Source organism: Podarcis muralis, chromosome 2 (assembly GCF_964188315.1).
Source record: "Podarcis muralis chromosome 2, rPodMur119.hap1.1, whole genome shotgun sequence".
NCBI lineage: Eukaryota > Metazoa > Chordata > Lepidosauria > Squamata > Lacertidae > Podarcis > Podarcis muralis.
Genome location: NC_135656.1, coordinates 56,692,420 through 56,709,410, shown reverse-complemented (window position 1 = coordinate 56,709,410; position 16,991 = coordinate 56,692,420). Strand labels below are relative to the sequence as shown.

At 42.2% G+C, this 16,991-nt stretch overlaps 1 protein-coding gene across 3 annotated transcripts in view; it reads left to right on the top strand.

Annotated features, from left to right (window-relative positions):
- The window catches only part of FSTL4 (follistatin like 4), a 343,706-nt gene that overhangs the window by 283,327 nt on the left and 43,388 nt on the right, over nt 1-16,991 (top strand). For all 3 annotated transcript variants that reach the window (XM_077924525.1, XM_028718024.2, XM_028718025.2), the window contains exon 7: nt 11,813-11,979. In XM_077924525.1, the coding sequence (XP_077780651.1) occupies nt 11,813-11,979 (167 nt within the window). The remainder of the gene's footprint in view (nt 1-11,812; nt 11,980-16,991) is intronic.

Here is a 16,991-nt window from a genome sequence, read left to right as displayed (position 1 = left end):
TGGTTGAACCCTCCACAGTTGTTATTTGTTGGTTATTGAGAACTATATTTGTTCCATAGGCTTTAGTTGTATGTGGCAGGCAATATTTCTATATTTGATTTTAACTGCTTGGTTGTTATATTTTGCTTTTTTATGAAATTGTAATTTTAAATGTTGTAAGCCACTATATGTACCAGAAAGAAGGGGTACATGCATGTTTTAATAAAATAAAACACAACATCACCTAATTTAAAATTAGGAGTATCTCAAAAGACATTGGACAAGGACTCCTAAAATTGTTTGCTTGATTAATAATAATAATAAATAATAATAATAATTTATTATTTGTACCTCGCCCAACTGACTGGGTTTCCCCATCCACTCTGGGCGGCTTCCAACAAAGATGAAAAATACATTAAAATGTCACACATTAATAACTTTCATGAACAGGGCTGCCTTCAGATGTCTTCTAAATGTCAGGTAGTTGTTTATCTCTTTGACATCTGATGGAGGGCGTTCCACAGGGAGGGTGCCACTACCGAGAAGGCCCTCTGCCTGGTTCCCTGTAGCTTTGCTTCTTGCAATGAGTGAACCGCCAGAAGGCCCTCAGTGCTGGACCTCAGCATCCAGGCAGAACGATGGGGGTGGAGACGCTCCTTCAGGTATACTGGGCCAAGGCCATTTAGGGCTTGATGTACTACAGGATATGCTGTGGCTTTCTCCTGACTCTTCCTTCCTTCCATTCCCACTTTGATCAAGTTAGTTATTATATCATATTTAGAACAAAGCCACAGTCCACTGCAGTAACCCAAATGAAAAAGCTTTGTGGGAATCTTTTTGGGTAGGTGAGGTCAGGAGGCTCTGTTCAGCAGAGGCAATATTTCTCTATGCATATTCCTCTGGCCCTAAGACCAGTCACTGTGAAAGCAGCTGCATGTTTGATACATATATCAGTGATAACTGAAATAACCAAATGTGACCTAGATTTCCATCCTTGCTTTTTTGATATGCTAGCCTTTGAGCCTCATGCTGCTGTTTGCATACAGCATTATTCATTGCTGCTCTTTCCTATGTGTTGTTCTCCTGCCGACAGCAAATAGCTTTATATCCACTTACTGAGCACAGAAGAACAAGAAGGCATATTTAATCTACAGTGGCTGTTCTGTGTTGATGTATACTGCTGTGGCCAAAAATTAACACACACACACACCCGTACAACCCCACACCAACAGCACTCAGAAAGTCGTTTGGCCATTAGCAATTTTACAGTGTTAGTAAAAATTGATAATGTGTGGATATGATCAAACTGAGGAGGTTTATGGAGGTTTCATATTCAAGAGAGACAGTTGCCATAACAACAGCCAAAACATAGCCGTTGAGCCCTAGGCTGTGATATTGGATAAAGATGGAAGGCAGAATGGGAGGGGAGTTGTGGGCTCAGCATAAAGGGCCAGAGCCGAAAATCAAGAAATTATGCAGCATTGTGTAGCAACACTTGCTAAATGCATCCCTATTCCAACAGCCAAATCTGTCCAGCATGCCACTGTCTTTTTACCACTCTGCAATAAAAAATAAAAAACATGTATTCCAACTGTAGGATCCTGACTGGCTCCCAGCAATCACTAAGCACCTAGGGTAAAGTTAACAGTTATATTCCCAAGGGTGCTGTCTACCTGACCCAAAGAAATGCTTCTGTCAAGAGGGCTTTTCAGAGATCCAAACTAGTAACGAGAGAAAGGAGGTCTGGGACCAGATCTTGCTTTAGCTGAGAGCATCCCCCCCACCTCCACATATATAGTCAAAGGGAAATGAACAAAGTAGCAATCCCAAATACTTGAAAAAGTCTTGAATTGCTTAGCACAGTGTGAGCAAGCAGCTAGCCAGGCTTAAAGCAGTTTGTTGTTGGCTTATGAAGCACAAGCTCAAGGACAGATGTCACAGGAAGCCAAATTTGATCATAGCTTCTTAGTCTGCTTCCATCACAAATAGCCCTGGTTTAACGTAACATGTAAAAGCACTTTAAATTTCCCTCATGCTGGTATCCAGTTACTACGCTCTGGGCTCATGTTTCCCCAAGGCTCCAAGAAAGAAATGGAATCAAAGGTAGAAGGGCAACTAGGCTGGTTTTGTTTTTTTAAGTGGATGGCTTCTTGGAGAGGGCCTTCTTGTGGCTGCTCCTAATCAGCTTTGCTTTCATGGGCAGCCTTTTTTTGTTCAGATAGGCCTTAGGCCACTTATAACTGCTGTGACAGGGTCTGCTAAGGATGGGTTCTGTTGGTAGTGGTGGTAAGATGCATGTACAGTGGTACCTCAGGTTACAGACTCCGCTAACCCAGAACTTTGCTTCAGGATGAGAACAGAAATCGTGCTCCGGCGGCGCAGTGGCAGCGGGAGACCCCTTTAGCTAAAGTGGTGCTTCAGGTTAAGAACAGTTTCAGGTTAAGTACGGACCTCCGGAACGAATTAAGTACTTAACCTGAGGTACCACTGTATATGGGTACTTTTAAATTGTTTTGGGGGTTTTCAGTGCTGTTTTCAATATGGTTACTTATAAATATTTGTATCATTGTGTGTTTTTAGTTGCATTTGTTTTAATTTTCTTTGTGAGCTGCCTTGGGTCCTGCACAGGGATAATGGCAGATATGAATAAATAAAATAATAAATAAATGTGCTTCTCAAAATATGGAAGCTGTTAGTTACACCTTTCCAATGACACTTGTGCAGACAGTAAACACCTTTGGGAGGTCAGGGCTTTTCACCCCAATTCTGCTCCCCGCTACCAGTGTTCACTGAATGTGCAAACATCACCTGAAAAGTGCATCTATAGGTTGAAAAGTTGCAGCTGATTTGTCTTAGTTCTATTCAAACCTTTTCCCCTTTTCTCATCTTGTAGGATTCAAGTGACCTCTTTACTATCAATTTTAACACACATCCACTTGCCCGTTAAAGTTAAGTCTTTGGATGAATTATCCTGATTCTGTTTTGAATGCGCTCCACCCCACCCCCCAGCTTGAATTATATCCTATGTTCTTTCAGACTCGCTCAGAATGTAATTGGTAGTTCTTTCAGCTGAACAATGATAGCCTCCCCCCCCCCCCGTTGTGGCACTGCATTGGGGCAGTTTTCATCACTGCGGTACCTGAAGAAAGTTAACTATCCTGTCCCCACAATATGCAATGCTGATAGAAAGAAAAGGATGGGAAACCTTATTGCCACATATCAGGTGATTTTCCTTGGAGTGGCAGCTGGGCAATGAAGAGTTAGCCCTCCCTCCTTCTTGCCCTGGCCTGCCGATAAAAACCCATCTCTCTCCCCTGACCCTCCTTGGGTTTGGGGAAGGGAGGGATCCAGTGCTGGATTTACGTATCAGCTAAACAAGCTATAGCTTAGGGCCCCACTCTCTTGGGGGCACCCCAAAAAAATTAAAGGGAAAAAAATGAAGTACATCTCCAAAATATAAGATAAAAAACAAATAAAATAAAACCTACATACAGCAACAGTGTTTTGTGTTGTGTAGGCTCCTATGATGCTAGCCTGCTCCCTAAAATATCACTGGTTAGATACCTATTATACCCATAAATTACCATATTGCATATATTCAACACAAATAAACAGCAACCATTTGTTGTTGACAAAGGACAGCTGGACATATAAAGGGCCCCATTACCTTCAGTAGCTTAGGGCCTCATCCAACCTAAATCTGGCCCTGGAGGGATCTCATCTGCACCACTGAGATTTATCTTTGCTAAACCTAAATTGTTGTGCAGGCAATTTTTCTGGAGGAAGAAAAGCAAGAATGAATGCAAGGAAAAATGGTTAAGCAAGCGGGGAGAGAAGGGAGTGTCAGAGGGAGAAGGGCATGAGTGAAAGATAGAAAAGAAGTGGGTCCAACACTTCTGGAATACCCATTTTGGGTGTCAGACCCATTCGCTCCCAACCCTGCCCTCATCCGCTTTCAGTTAAGAGATTACAACTGTGGGCATGTGAGCCTCAGCACGAAAGATGAGGTAAATTCCACCTGCCATAACTACAAATCTGTCCTTATTTTTTTGAAGCATTTGGCTTCTGGATAAATGTGGGGAGGAAGGAAAGACTAAATTGGAGGTTGTTTTTTTCTGAAGAAAAGATTGACAGAATAAATTTTACACTTTTAGCATAAGATGAAGCACAGCTCAAAGAGTCATAGCCTGTGGACTTCACAAGTAAAGGATAGGCAGGCAAGGTTTAAGCTGCTAAGTACCATCTCACTGTTATGCATTTTTTAATGCCTCAGAAAACACCATTACTAATTTAGTGGAGAATTTACTGTAAAACACTTTGAAGCAGCATACCTATGATAGGCAGTATATATACATTACATTAATACTTTGAATTATGGCAATTACAATATAGAGCTGAGATTAGCACATTTGTACTAGGATTTTAGAAATAATTTTATTATACATGTTCACTCATCCGGTTCTTTTTCTCTCACATAAGTCCAAGCACTGGAGAAGCTCTGCTCAAATAACAAGACAGTAAAACCCATTTGTAAATTGAGATTTTGAAAAACAAAGTATGCACCCAAACCTGATATCCCTTCCATATTTACATTATACAAGGTGGTCCAAATGGACGATCTTTTACTTTTAGAACATTGTTAATTGGAGCAACTTTCTATCCTGCCACTAGGGGTGGGAGAATTTGATTTACTTTGCTTATTAATGAGACACTATCTAATTCACACTTATCAAACCAAAACACAGTCATCTTTAAGCATTTGCACCGCTCCAAACTTTGTACTGCAGGTCTCCTGCAAAGCAGTGTGTACAAAAATGCATATACTAGGGGGAAGTGTGTGCATGTAAATGCATAAATTAGTTAAAAATAACATGCAAACGTGCATACTATTAGGGAAAATTGCTTGCAAAAAGATTTCTGTTAGTCAAAAATGCATACAAAAACGTACATATTTGTGCTAAAATATTGATGAAATTTCATATGAGTTATTGTATTTTTTTAAATTGCAAATTGTTGCAGAAAAGCTGGCACATAATTAAATCGCCTTTTAAAATCAATGGGATGTAACACCCATTGATTGTTTTGCACCATAAATCTGATAAATAACTTAAAAACTGACCCCCTCATTAGAGGCAATTTTATTTTAAGAGTCTAAAGTCAAAGGCTGATTTTTTGAAAGGGGCTACAATATTTCCTTCCTAACCCACAACAAAGTGCAGTCGCTAATTTTTTGAGACGAAATATTCTGGCTTTTTAATGAACAAATTCTACCTCCACTAACTCCGGGCAGTATTTATTCTGAGCTCAGACAATAATCTTAGTAAATAATCCTTTAAGAAGATTCATGCCAGATACACACAATAAACTATTTTCACTATTTCAAGCACTGAAAGGCATCTATGAGCAAATGCAAGAATAATTAAAAATTAGTAACAATCCACTGCAAAATGATATGTCCGGAGTTTAAGCAGAAAAGATCTAATTAAAGATACAAAAAGCATTTTCAAAACGAAAATTGAGTTCTCGGTGTACTACTATAGCATAAGAAAAGTAAAGCCTATGACCAACATTTGCTATGTAAATTATCTCTAAGCCATGCTAAATCAATGAGTTTTGTTCTGTAGATGCTCAATTCCAGGTTGCTCTCAGTAATGACCTCAATTATACATGTCTTCATTGTGAAATTATGATTGCCGTTGGTGGGCTGCAGATGACAGCAGAGAAAAGATTTCTGTGATAAAATAGCACAACTAGTAATACCTGACTCAATTAGCATGCAGAGGTTGCTACTGAAGTCAGTGCAGTTCCTTTCTGTTAAAGATGCTCTAATTTCAAAAAAGAAAGAAAATATAGGGGGAATATGCAAGGGTTTCTGGAGTTTAATATACAGTATACTGAAAACTTAAACAAGGCATTGGATTTTAGAATCACATGGGGCTGTTTGTGTCCAGTTTTTGCCTTTGCTGCTGGTTACGTTCTTGCACAATGATCCCACCAATGGACCTGTTGCAGTGGTTTCCTCTGTTGTACAACATTGTGAAAGGCACCTCCACTAGCAAAAGGGCTATTGTGCTAGCAGACCAACAGCACTGGACACAACCTTTAATTTCTTAAATGCTGCATAACTAGCAATGGTCTGGACACAACCATTCAAGCCTCTACTAGTTCTGAAGAAGGGCAGGGTTCAAGAGGGCATGTGATCAGGTGCCGAGCTGCAGACACACTGTCCACGTCCTCAGGCTGCATAAACGGAAAGTAATCTGAAGGTAGCCCTGTTTAGGGAAGTTTTTTAGGTCTGATTTTTTTTAGGTCTGATCGCTTTATTTATTATTATTATTATTATTATTATTATTATTATTATTATTATTTTATTTATTTATTTATTTATTTATTTATTTATTTATTTCTGTTGGGAGCCACCCAGAGTGGCTGGGGAAACCCAGACAGATGGGCAGGGTATGAATAATAAAATTATTATTATTATTATTATTATTAATGATAATAATAAGAAGAATTCTACAACACATCACAAACTGTGACTTTGGACACTTAGACTGGAGTTGCAACAACTGTGGACTAGTCAAGGTCTCTCTGAAGTGAGTTGGCTTCAGTCTCAAAATGTGCAAGTCACCTGAAGATCTTAAACCCTCCCCCACAAAAAACACAACCCCAAATTGCTGCAGAAATGTTGAGAACTGAATTTAAGATTGGAAAAATGAGAAACAGAGAAAAGTGGTAGTGACAGATCCTTCCAACCCCAATTTCACGAGAACGGAGCGCTCAAAAGTGTGTTCATAAAGAGCCTGCTGATAGATTTTAGAAGTGTTTCATGGACTCCAAGTCATTGTGAGAAACAGAATTAAGGAAACCTTATTAAAAGACATAAAATCAAATGAGTGTACCCTTACTTTATTATACCTCTTCAAAAGAAAGCAACCCTCATTAAAGCCACTAAACGTTACATGTTATTTTAATTACTAGTTCTTTTTCCTATCCAGTACATTCCAAATATAGCAGTGATTTCATTTAAAAGTATGTTTGGGCACCAAATGCCTACTTTTGTTGCACATATAACCAGTGATGCATATGACAGCACAAACTGAAGAAATGATCACAACAGGATGTCAGAAGCTGCAATTATCAAGCTGTAATTTCGTTGACTAAAGATAGAAGGTGCAGAGGGGCAATTTTGACCAGCAATCCAAATGATACAGAATTTATCTCAATTTACAGAGGGAACACTGGCTTCCAGGGCAACATTTTGCATAGAGTCATATATCTATTAGTACACTATGAAAATCTGCCCTCCGGTGCCCTCCACTTTAGAGTCCATTAATGAAAGGTACTTGTTTTCAGTAAATGTGACCTTGTTTCTGAATGGCTTGCTCCAAGGGCATGCACAATTCTTGTTTTACTTGCTCAGTAATGTCTGCAGAAAACACAACAAATATATTGACATGGACCTCTTCACAGAATGCCCTCTGCAGAGTCAAATGTGCATGTGGCCTGGCAACTGAGGTCATACTCTGTCATGTAATAAGACCCAGACAAAGCGTCACTTGATAACCTCTGCCCTGTGACTCATGCTCAGGTGCCATGGAAAAACAAGATATTTGAGTATCAAGAGATTTGAGTATCATCTGGTACAGGGCAATTGTTCAGCCCAAGGGGCACTTTCCCCAGGCAAACTTCTGAGGGCTGCATGTCTTTGGGCCCACAAGCAAAAAAAAGAAAGGAAAAAAGTGGATAGAGCAACGGATGCCATTTCTACTTTTGTACAGTAGACTAGAGAAATACAGTGGTACCTCAGGTTAAGTACTTAATTCGTTCCGGAGGTCCGTACTTAACCTGAAACTGTTCTTAACCTGAAGCACCACTTTAGCCAATGGGGCCTCCTGCTGCCACTGTGCCCCCAGAGCACGATTTCTGTTCTCATCCTGAAGCAAAGTTCTTAACCTGAAGCACTATTTCTGGGTTGGCAGAGTCTGTAACCTGACGTGGTACCTGAGGTACCACTGTATTGAAGGTTTTTGAATAGACACACACACACACACACACACACACACACACACACACCACAGATCTTTTTTTTTTTATTCTAGCCAAACATTTCAAGGGCACATTCAAACTAGGCAAAAGCATTTGAAGAGGGTTCAGAGAGGGCTGGTGAGAGGTGTGGCCTAGGAAAACAGGTGCAGGCTGGGGAGAGTTCCAAGGCCTGGAAGGCTGCATTCAGCCCCCAGGTCTGAGGCTCCCAGCTTCTGACCTATTAAGTGGAATTTACATTTTTGAATTTCAGAACTTACTCTGAATCAGGGCTCCCTCCCCTCACAAACCCCAAGTGGTAGCATTTCAGTGCCTCTCCATAACGAGACTTAATGAAAACAGAGGAGGGTTTCGGTGTGTGCAGAGTACTTTTCCTTCACCAAGCAAAATGATCTCTTAGTCATCTGTGATCATTAGAAATAATAGCTCTAAAGCATAAGACATCATAACTGAAAGAAAACATCCTGACACTTCTCACTGAAGAAATTGTATTTTTTTTAAAAAAAAAATCAATTTCAGGTGATGTATTTATTTATCCATTTTGGTAATTACATGGTGACACCATCACCCCTAATGAAGTCTGAGAACCTTTTATGTGTCCAGGAATGCTTTTCCAACTTGGCTAAATTTGTTGATATCATCAGCTCACTGTAATTTCTATTTGAGTGTGTTCTGTTAAATGTGCCCAACCTATAAAACCTTAGCAATAAGAAGCCCTTTCCATGATGTGAAAAGGTGAATGCATTGAGAAGCTAACAACATGCCACTACCATTTGCAACAGAGAGGGTCTATAATTTGGCCTATATTTTCTTGTATCATCTGGAGCGCTGCTCAAGGTACTTTGCCCCTAAAGGACCCCTAGGATATGTCAGATGCCCTTATCTGTACTTCATTGTGGCTACTTAATTTATCTGGACATAAATAAAGAGAAGTAACTGTGAGGCACCAAAGGGTATGTGATCAGATTGCCCAGTGATTCAATTCCTAATCAAAGTTTCTCTTAAAGGCAAATCAGCCTTGACACTTATAAAGAGGAACCAGGTAGTATCCTTGCTGTTGCCTTCCCTACAAATCCAAGGCTGTCTGAACCTAAGGATTGTGTTTTTGCAAAACTCTGTATGTGTAGCCCTGCCGCATGTGTACGCATTTAATGATTTTTTAGCCCACTGCTTACTTAAAGCCTGTGTTTCCTGCTTGGTTTAGCCACTTTAACAGCTTTTCTTAAAGCTGTTAAAGTGAGAAAAAGTACTTAAATCTTTCCATGTGGCAAAAATATTGCCTCTAGAAAAATGTGAGCCTTGTTGGGAAACTGCTCAATCCCAGGTCTGATTACTCTTGTTACTTCATCACAACGAGGGTCCTGGAAGTTCCCATCAAGCTTTTATTTCAGTGATGTCAAGCTTTATTATTTCTCTTTTTTCTTTTAACAAAAGGGGGGCACCTTGTTTTACTGCTTTCCTCGTGGCTGTTGCAAAATCTATCCAGCAGTCAGCAAAACAACAGAAATCTACAGGCACAACGTTAACATGAATTCCAGCGATGTCATGCCTCCTGGAATCAATGCACTTACTGTCATGTTTGTCGGGCAGATATAGATTGGACCAGCATAGCACCAAAAGAGGTGTTGAATTCACTGCTCCATTGAAAAACAACAACGACGCAACAATCTCAATGGACTATTAACTTGAAAGCTCAGTTTGGAGGATTTTTTGAATGTGTGGTGCAGCTCCAAGGCCTTCCTTTTTTTGCCAGTGCATCAGATGCTGAGCCAAGAAGATGCACCAGGGAATGGTAAAACTGTAAACGTTACAGTTTTGACAAAGCATTTTGATTGCTCAGCCCCACCTCCCTCTCTCTAGTTGAAATGCTTAATAACAGCTCTCTGCAACTGACAGTAATTCCACCACCAAGTGTCTTACCTGTCTGCAAAGCTGGGCACACCCAACAAAGTGCTTGTTGTCATATTCTATAACAGCTGGCTGTGCAAATCACAATGCTGCCATTGTTTTTTGAGCAGGCAAATGAACAGATGTCGGGATCCTGATTGGTGTTATTATCACTGGGCAGGTGTTAATCAAAATGTAATGTTAAGGGAAGGAGAAAAAATTTGAACGCTAAGAATCAATTCACACAAAGCGATTTAACATGGTTCCCTGCCCCCTGCTGAAGAAAGAAGAACAAATTTGTTTCCTCTAAGTACAGTGGTACCTCGGGTTAAGAACTTAATTCGTTCTGGAGGTCCATTCTTAACCTGAAACTGTTCTTAACCTGAGGTACCACTTTAGCTAATGGGGCCTCCCTCTGTCGCCGCACGATTTCTGTTCTCATCCTGAAGCAAAGTTCTTAACCTGAGGTACTATTTCTGGGTTAGCGGAGTCTGTAACCTGAAGCGTATGTAACCTGAAGTGTCTGTAACCCGAGGTACCACTGTAACAGGGAATATGGATGACATTCCACTTAGTATCCCACACAAAGTTGCCACCTTTTCCTGGCAGGTCTCCTCTGCCTTTATAGCAGCTCATTTTCAGGTTAAAATGTAACCTCCTTCTATCTTTGCATCTCCATGCTTGGTGGAGAGAACTTCTCCAGTTTAATTTTCTACATTCCATGCAGCATTAGGAAACCTTCTGTTAGAATGTTGGCAATCTTAGTTTTCCTGTATGGTATCAAAATATGTACAAAGATAATTGTACAGAATCTAAGCCTCACTGAAGGACCATGGCTGAGTAGCAGAGCACATACTTTGCATGCCAATAAGAACCAGGATCAGCTCTCAGCATCTCCAGTTGTGGCTGGGAAAGACTCCACTCTGAAACCTTGATGATCCACTGCCAGTCGGCATCAACCAGGGCAGAATATATATTGCTGCTTCTCCTGCAAAAGTATCCCCTTTCCTACAGGAGGAGGGAAAACACCATACTATGATGTACCAGTACCTAAAGGGACCCCTGACCAGTAGGTCCAGTCGAGGATGACTCTGGGATCGCGATGCTCATCTCGCTTTATTGGCAGAGGGAGCTGGCGTACAGCTTCCGGGTCATGTGGCCAGCATGACTAAGCCACTTCTGGCGAACCAGAGCAGCGCACGGAAACGCTGTTTACCTTCCCGCCAGAGCGGTACCTATTTATCTACTTTCACTTTGATGTGCTTTCGAACTGCTAGGTTGGCAGGAGCAGGGACCGAGCAACGGGAGCTCACCCCGTCGCGGGGATTCGAACTGCCAACCTTCTGATCGGCAAGTCCTAGACTCTGTGGTTTAACCCCCAGCGCCACCCGCGTCCCATGATGTACCTACACAAGGTGATTTCAGATGTGTAAGGTCATGTGTACATTACGTATCTCTCAGATCCTAGAAAAGGTACTAGCATGGACATTCCACAGGTGGCTTTAGGAGTACATATTAGAAACTTCAGAACTCTGCTTTTATTCATGCTTGTCAGTTTGAGGAAGGAGATGTAAATATTATTATAGTTTGCTCTACAATCTATTTAATCTGAATTCGATTTCTGCAGGGTACAAATGAGAATGGAAGACAATACTGTCTTTTTTTCCTACATAGCTGGAAGGCTGTCTGACAACCAAGGAAGCATGAAATAAAGGATTACATTGTAATCTAGGTTTATTGAGGTATATCCCATTTCATGTTGTTGTTCTAACGTTGACCTTTTTAGCAGTTCATACCTTTGCTATTGCTGAAACCTCCCCAATCAATCAGTGGAAAGGCCAGATTTATTTCATGGATAATAATAATAATAATAATTACTTTTGTTCCATTACTTTCACAGAGGTGGTCCAACTCACACTGTCTGAAGAGCAGAAGGTCAGCGTTACCACAGTAACTGTTGGGCTGAGCACTGTATTGAACTGTGCTATCCATGGACCTCTGCGGCCTCCAATCATCTGGAAACGCAACGGGGTTGTGTTGAACTTTTTAGATCTGGAAGATATTAATGTAAGTATTCGCCGACAGATATAACCAATTGGGGTCTTCAACAAAGTGTTGCAGTGTGGAGTGCTTCTGTTTGGCATTCCAGTCCAGAACATTTTGGAATGACGTTTGTGAGCATTTATGGCACATTTGGGATATTTGCCAGTCAGAAAGGGGTAGTTTTCTTGGCATTAACTCTTCCAAATCATTATGCTCTGGTAGGACCAAGGTTTCGTTAGACAATTTGAAAATTGAACACAGTGCATTATCTCTCTTGTGGTAAAAAAAAAACCTGCATTATTCAATGATCTATTTAAAGGTACTGAGGGGGAAAGGGAGGGAGGGAAAGGCACTATACTTCTTAATGTACTTGAAGTCAGTTAATTAAATTACTTCATTCCCCACCCTTTTAGCATGCCTCAAGCAGCAACTCAATTGCATTTCTACTTTTCACAATAAGGTTAGCAATTTAGTTAATTGGAAGTGCAACAGGAGATTAATTGTACCTTTTAACTTCAAGGAAACCCTGCCTGCTTCTGGCACAGTCAAAATAACTTACAGGCTTGGAGAATTTTCAGGCACTTGGGTGTGTGTAGAAATCCACATATTGTATTTCAATTAAGCTATTGTTCTTCTAAAAGCTAACAGCGATCCAGAAAATGATATCAAAATAAGAACCCGGATTGCAGCACAGAATCTGATATCAACAAGACCCCATAAGGTTTCAAAACAGAAACTGATAGCATATGACAACAAAGGAGTAGCTCATCCTGAATGTCCACATAAATTAAAAACAGGAGACTAAAACATCCTTGCTCTGTTTTTCTGTTTCCTTTATGCAATGTTTTGATTGACACTAAAATTAATTATTTTTTCCTGTTCATTTAATGAGAAGTTTTCATAACCAGCACAATAATTTCCTTTATCAGCCAAGACCTTAACAGTTTCATCACACAACTTTCTTACAAAAATGTTGTCCTGGTGGCACATGTAATTAAGTCTATTTATGCCAGATTGTCAGGAAAACACTCCAGATTGCCTAGATTGAAAAAATAATAATGTTTAATAGTAATGAATACTCCTGCTGCTTGGGATGCATTTCAAAGAAGCTAGTTCCATTTACTCACAAAAGTTAGGAACTTCAAATATGAAATAATGATTGCTAACTATCATTTGCTCCCCCTGGCGACTCATTGACTGAGCTTGTTGAGGGCTGGAATACCCAGCTCCTGGCAGCCATCAATGAGATCGCACCTAAGCGCCCTCTGCGTCCCCGCAGAAACCGGGCTCCCTGGTTTACCGAGGAGCTCCGGAAAATGAAGCGGGACCTCAGACGGCTAGAGCGAGTATGGCGGGGTGCCCGCGACGGAGCTTCAAGAACATCCTATAGAGTTTTTATGAAAACCTATGAGATGGCAGTGAAGGCCGCTAAGAAGTCCTACTTCTCGGCCTCCATTGCATCCGCTAGCTCTCGCCCGGCGCAATTATTTAGTATAATTCGATCTTTAACGTCCCTCGAAGGACAGCCAAATTTAAATAACAATTGGACACACAGCTGTGAGGCATTTGCGAGCTTTTTTGCGGAGAAGGTCCTGTTGCTCCGCCATGACCTCCCCGCCAATTTCGATACAATAAAGGAACTGGAGGCCCCTCGACTGTCCTCGGGTCCAGTATTGGACCACTTTGACCGGATATCCCCAGCCGATGTGGACAGACTCCTCCGAGCTGGAAAGCCCACCACTTGTCCTCTCGACCCGTGCCCGTCCTGGCTGATTAGAGCGTGTCCAGACGAGGTGCGGGCCCCCCTAGGGGATATCATCAATCTGTCCCTTGGCACCGGGACATTCCCAGGGGAACTGAAGGAGGCGGTGGTGCGTCCGCTCTTAAAGAAAACATCATTAGATCCCTTAGATCTATCCAATTACCGCCCGGTCTCGAATCTTCCATTCCTGGGTAAGGTGATTGAGAGAGCGGTTGCTGAACAGCTTGGTAGGTTTCTGGATGAAACATCTGCTCTGGATCCATTCCAGTCCGGCTTCCGCGCTGGTCATGGGACCGAGATGGCTCTGGTCGCCCTAACAGATGATCTCCGCAGGCAGCTGGATCGAGGTGGGTCGGGGCTGCTGATTCTTCTAGATCTGTCAGCAGCCTTTGACATGGTCGATCATGAACTCCTGGACCACCGCCTTGCCGACGTGGGGATTCAGGGCACAGTCCTTCAATGGCTGCGCTCGTTTCTCTCTGGTCGGGGACAGAGGGTGGCGCTTGGGGGGGAATTGTCATCGCGCCACTCCTTGGTGTGTGGAGTGCCTCAGGGTGCGATTCTCTCCCCGATGCTTTTTAACATCTTTATGCGCCCCCTCGCCCAGCTTGTCCGGAGCTTCGGGCTGGGTTGCCATCAGTATGCTGATGACACCCAACTCTATCTGTTGATGGATGGCCATCCTGACTCGGCCCCAGACACACTGACCAGATGTCTGGAGGCTGTGGCTGGATGGTTACGTGGGAGCCGGTTGAAGTTAAATCCTGCGAAGACAGAGGTCCTTTGGCTGGGGCGGGACGATATGGGATCGGGGGGGCAACTCCCATCTCTTGCGGGGGTGCAATTGGTGCCAGCACCGTCCGTTAAGAGTCTGGGTGTAATCTTCGATACCTCCCTCTCTATGGAGGCGCAGATTACAGCTATAACAAAGGCGGCATTTTTTCATCTCCGCCAAGCTAAGCAGTTGGCCCCTTATCTCTCTCGCCCTGACCTAGCCACTGTGATCCATGCGACGGTCACCTCCAGACTGGATTATTGTAACTCGCTCTACGTGGGGCTGCCCTTGAGACTGACCCAGAAACTCCAGCGGGTACAGAATGCCGCAGCGAGACTCCTTACGGGGTCCTCGCTGCGAGATCACATTCACCCGGTGCTATACCACCTGCACTGGCTCCCGGTGGAGTATAGGATCAGGTTTAAGGTGCTGGTTTTAACCTTTAAAGCCCTATACGGCCTGGGACCCTCGTACCTACGGGACCGCCTCTCCTGGTATGCCCCACAGAGAAACCTACGGTCGGTAAATAAAAACATCCTTAAGGTCCCAGGCCTCAGAGAGGTTAGGCTGGCCTCAACTAGAGCCAGGGCCTTCTCGGCTGTGGCTCCAATCTGGTGGAATGCTCTGTCACAAGAGACTAGGGCCCTGCGGGACCTGACATCTTTCCGCAGGGCCTGCAAGACAGAGTTGTTCCACCAGGCCTTTGGTTGGGGCGCAGCCTGACCCCCTCCTCTGGCAACCTGCACAGTATTTTGGTTGCCATCAATTTGATTTTAATTAATTTTTATAATGATATATTTTAGAATGTGTGATTATTCAACTATTTGGTTATTTGATTGTTGTTAGCCGCCCTGAGCCCAGCTTCGGCTGGGGAGGGCGGGATATAAATAAAATTTATTATTATTATTATTATTTATCCTTCAATTGTCAATACCGCATATGGGGTGGAGTGGGGGGAATAGATGACATGGTTTGTATTGCATTAAGTGATCGATATCCTGGTAATGCCCTGCCTTGTAGAGATGTTGATTTACAACAGTTTTCACTTCCCTAAAAGGCTTCCAGTAGCTTAAATATTATACTATGCAGTATACTAGGGGCAGCGTTTGTACAACACGGAATTGTACAACACATCTACAGCCTACTACAGAGGCCCTTTTAAAATTGCCTGTGCTCTTTTTGTGGAGGAAGTGAAGTGCCAATAGTCATATCTTGTTTTGTGTTTTGTTTTTTTTTAAAAAAATGAGTTTCTGAACAAAATGGCAGCCGTGGGCAACAAGAAAAGAGATGACTGTGCTCTGTACTCATGAGTGCTGCCACAAAGAAACCACTAGTTGTGGTTACCGTCTTTCTGATGTTAATTCTTACACCCATGGTTGAAACTGCTATGAATGCCCTTCTTCATATACAGATTTTAGAAACTCAGGTGGGTGGATTTGTCCATGGCAAGTACACTTGAGAACTCGGAATAACTATGCCTGTAATTTTGCCCTATGCAGCCTAGCTGGCTGATCATTATATCAATAAGATTACCCTTTGCTATTCATTGCACAGGACAACTTACCACAAATCCACATTTAGTCATTACTCCCAAAATACAGTTTTCATCACCTATCATTCTCCCCCACTGTTCTCACAGATACTGAAAGTTATTTCCTGTCTCGAGATTTGATTTAAAGTCATCTGCAAGGAAGCAATTGCCTTTGGGGGGGGGGGTTTGCATAGGACACATCAGGGAATTTAATGCAGGGAGGCAAATGTTCTTAGAAACTAGTTTATAGCTTATCTTCCCACACCTTTGATGAAAAATCAATAGTTCCCCTTCAATGCCATGCTCCCAGGAGTTAACAAACTGCAGCATGCGATTTGTTTATTACCGTTGCTTGTGTGTACCACTACCTGTGACAGATACAGTATGGCTGGAGGTACTTGTAAGGAATACATGTTCAAAGTTAAAGCAGAAAAATCAGTGGCTCAGGGTGCCAGAATAGTATTGGACTTGGGACAGGAGACCCAACCTGAAGGATGTAAAGGAAGCTGACTGGCTTTGGGCAATTCTCTCTCTTAACCTAACCTACTTCATGGAGTTCTGATAAGGATCAAAGAGAATTTTTTTTAATAAACCTAATAAATGTCAAACATAGAAGATACTTCACACATAAATTCATTTGCCACAGTTATCCTGGTGTTTTCTCATGTGAATTGTGAAGGGCACTTGCAGAAGCATAGAGTGGACATCTGCTGGGCTTCCCTGACCTTTTAGGAATGTGCATCTACCCTTCACCTTCAAGATTTTCACTGTGGGGAACACTGCAGCAACCGCCATTGCTTCATAGAGTGTTAAGCAGCTTTATATGTCAAGCGTGCAAAGGGTGTTCTCTCTGCCAGATCCAAGATGCTAACAGTGGACATTAACACTGCAGGACTTTACTGCCTAGGCCAAGAACCTGATGTCAAATATGCAACCTTTTAAAGTTAAATGCTTAATAAATGTTAAAA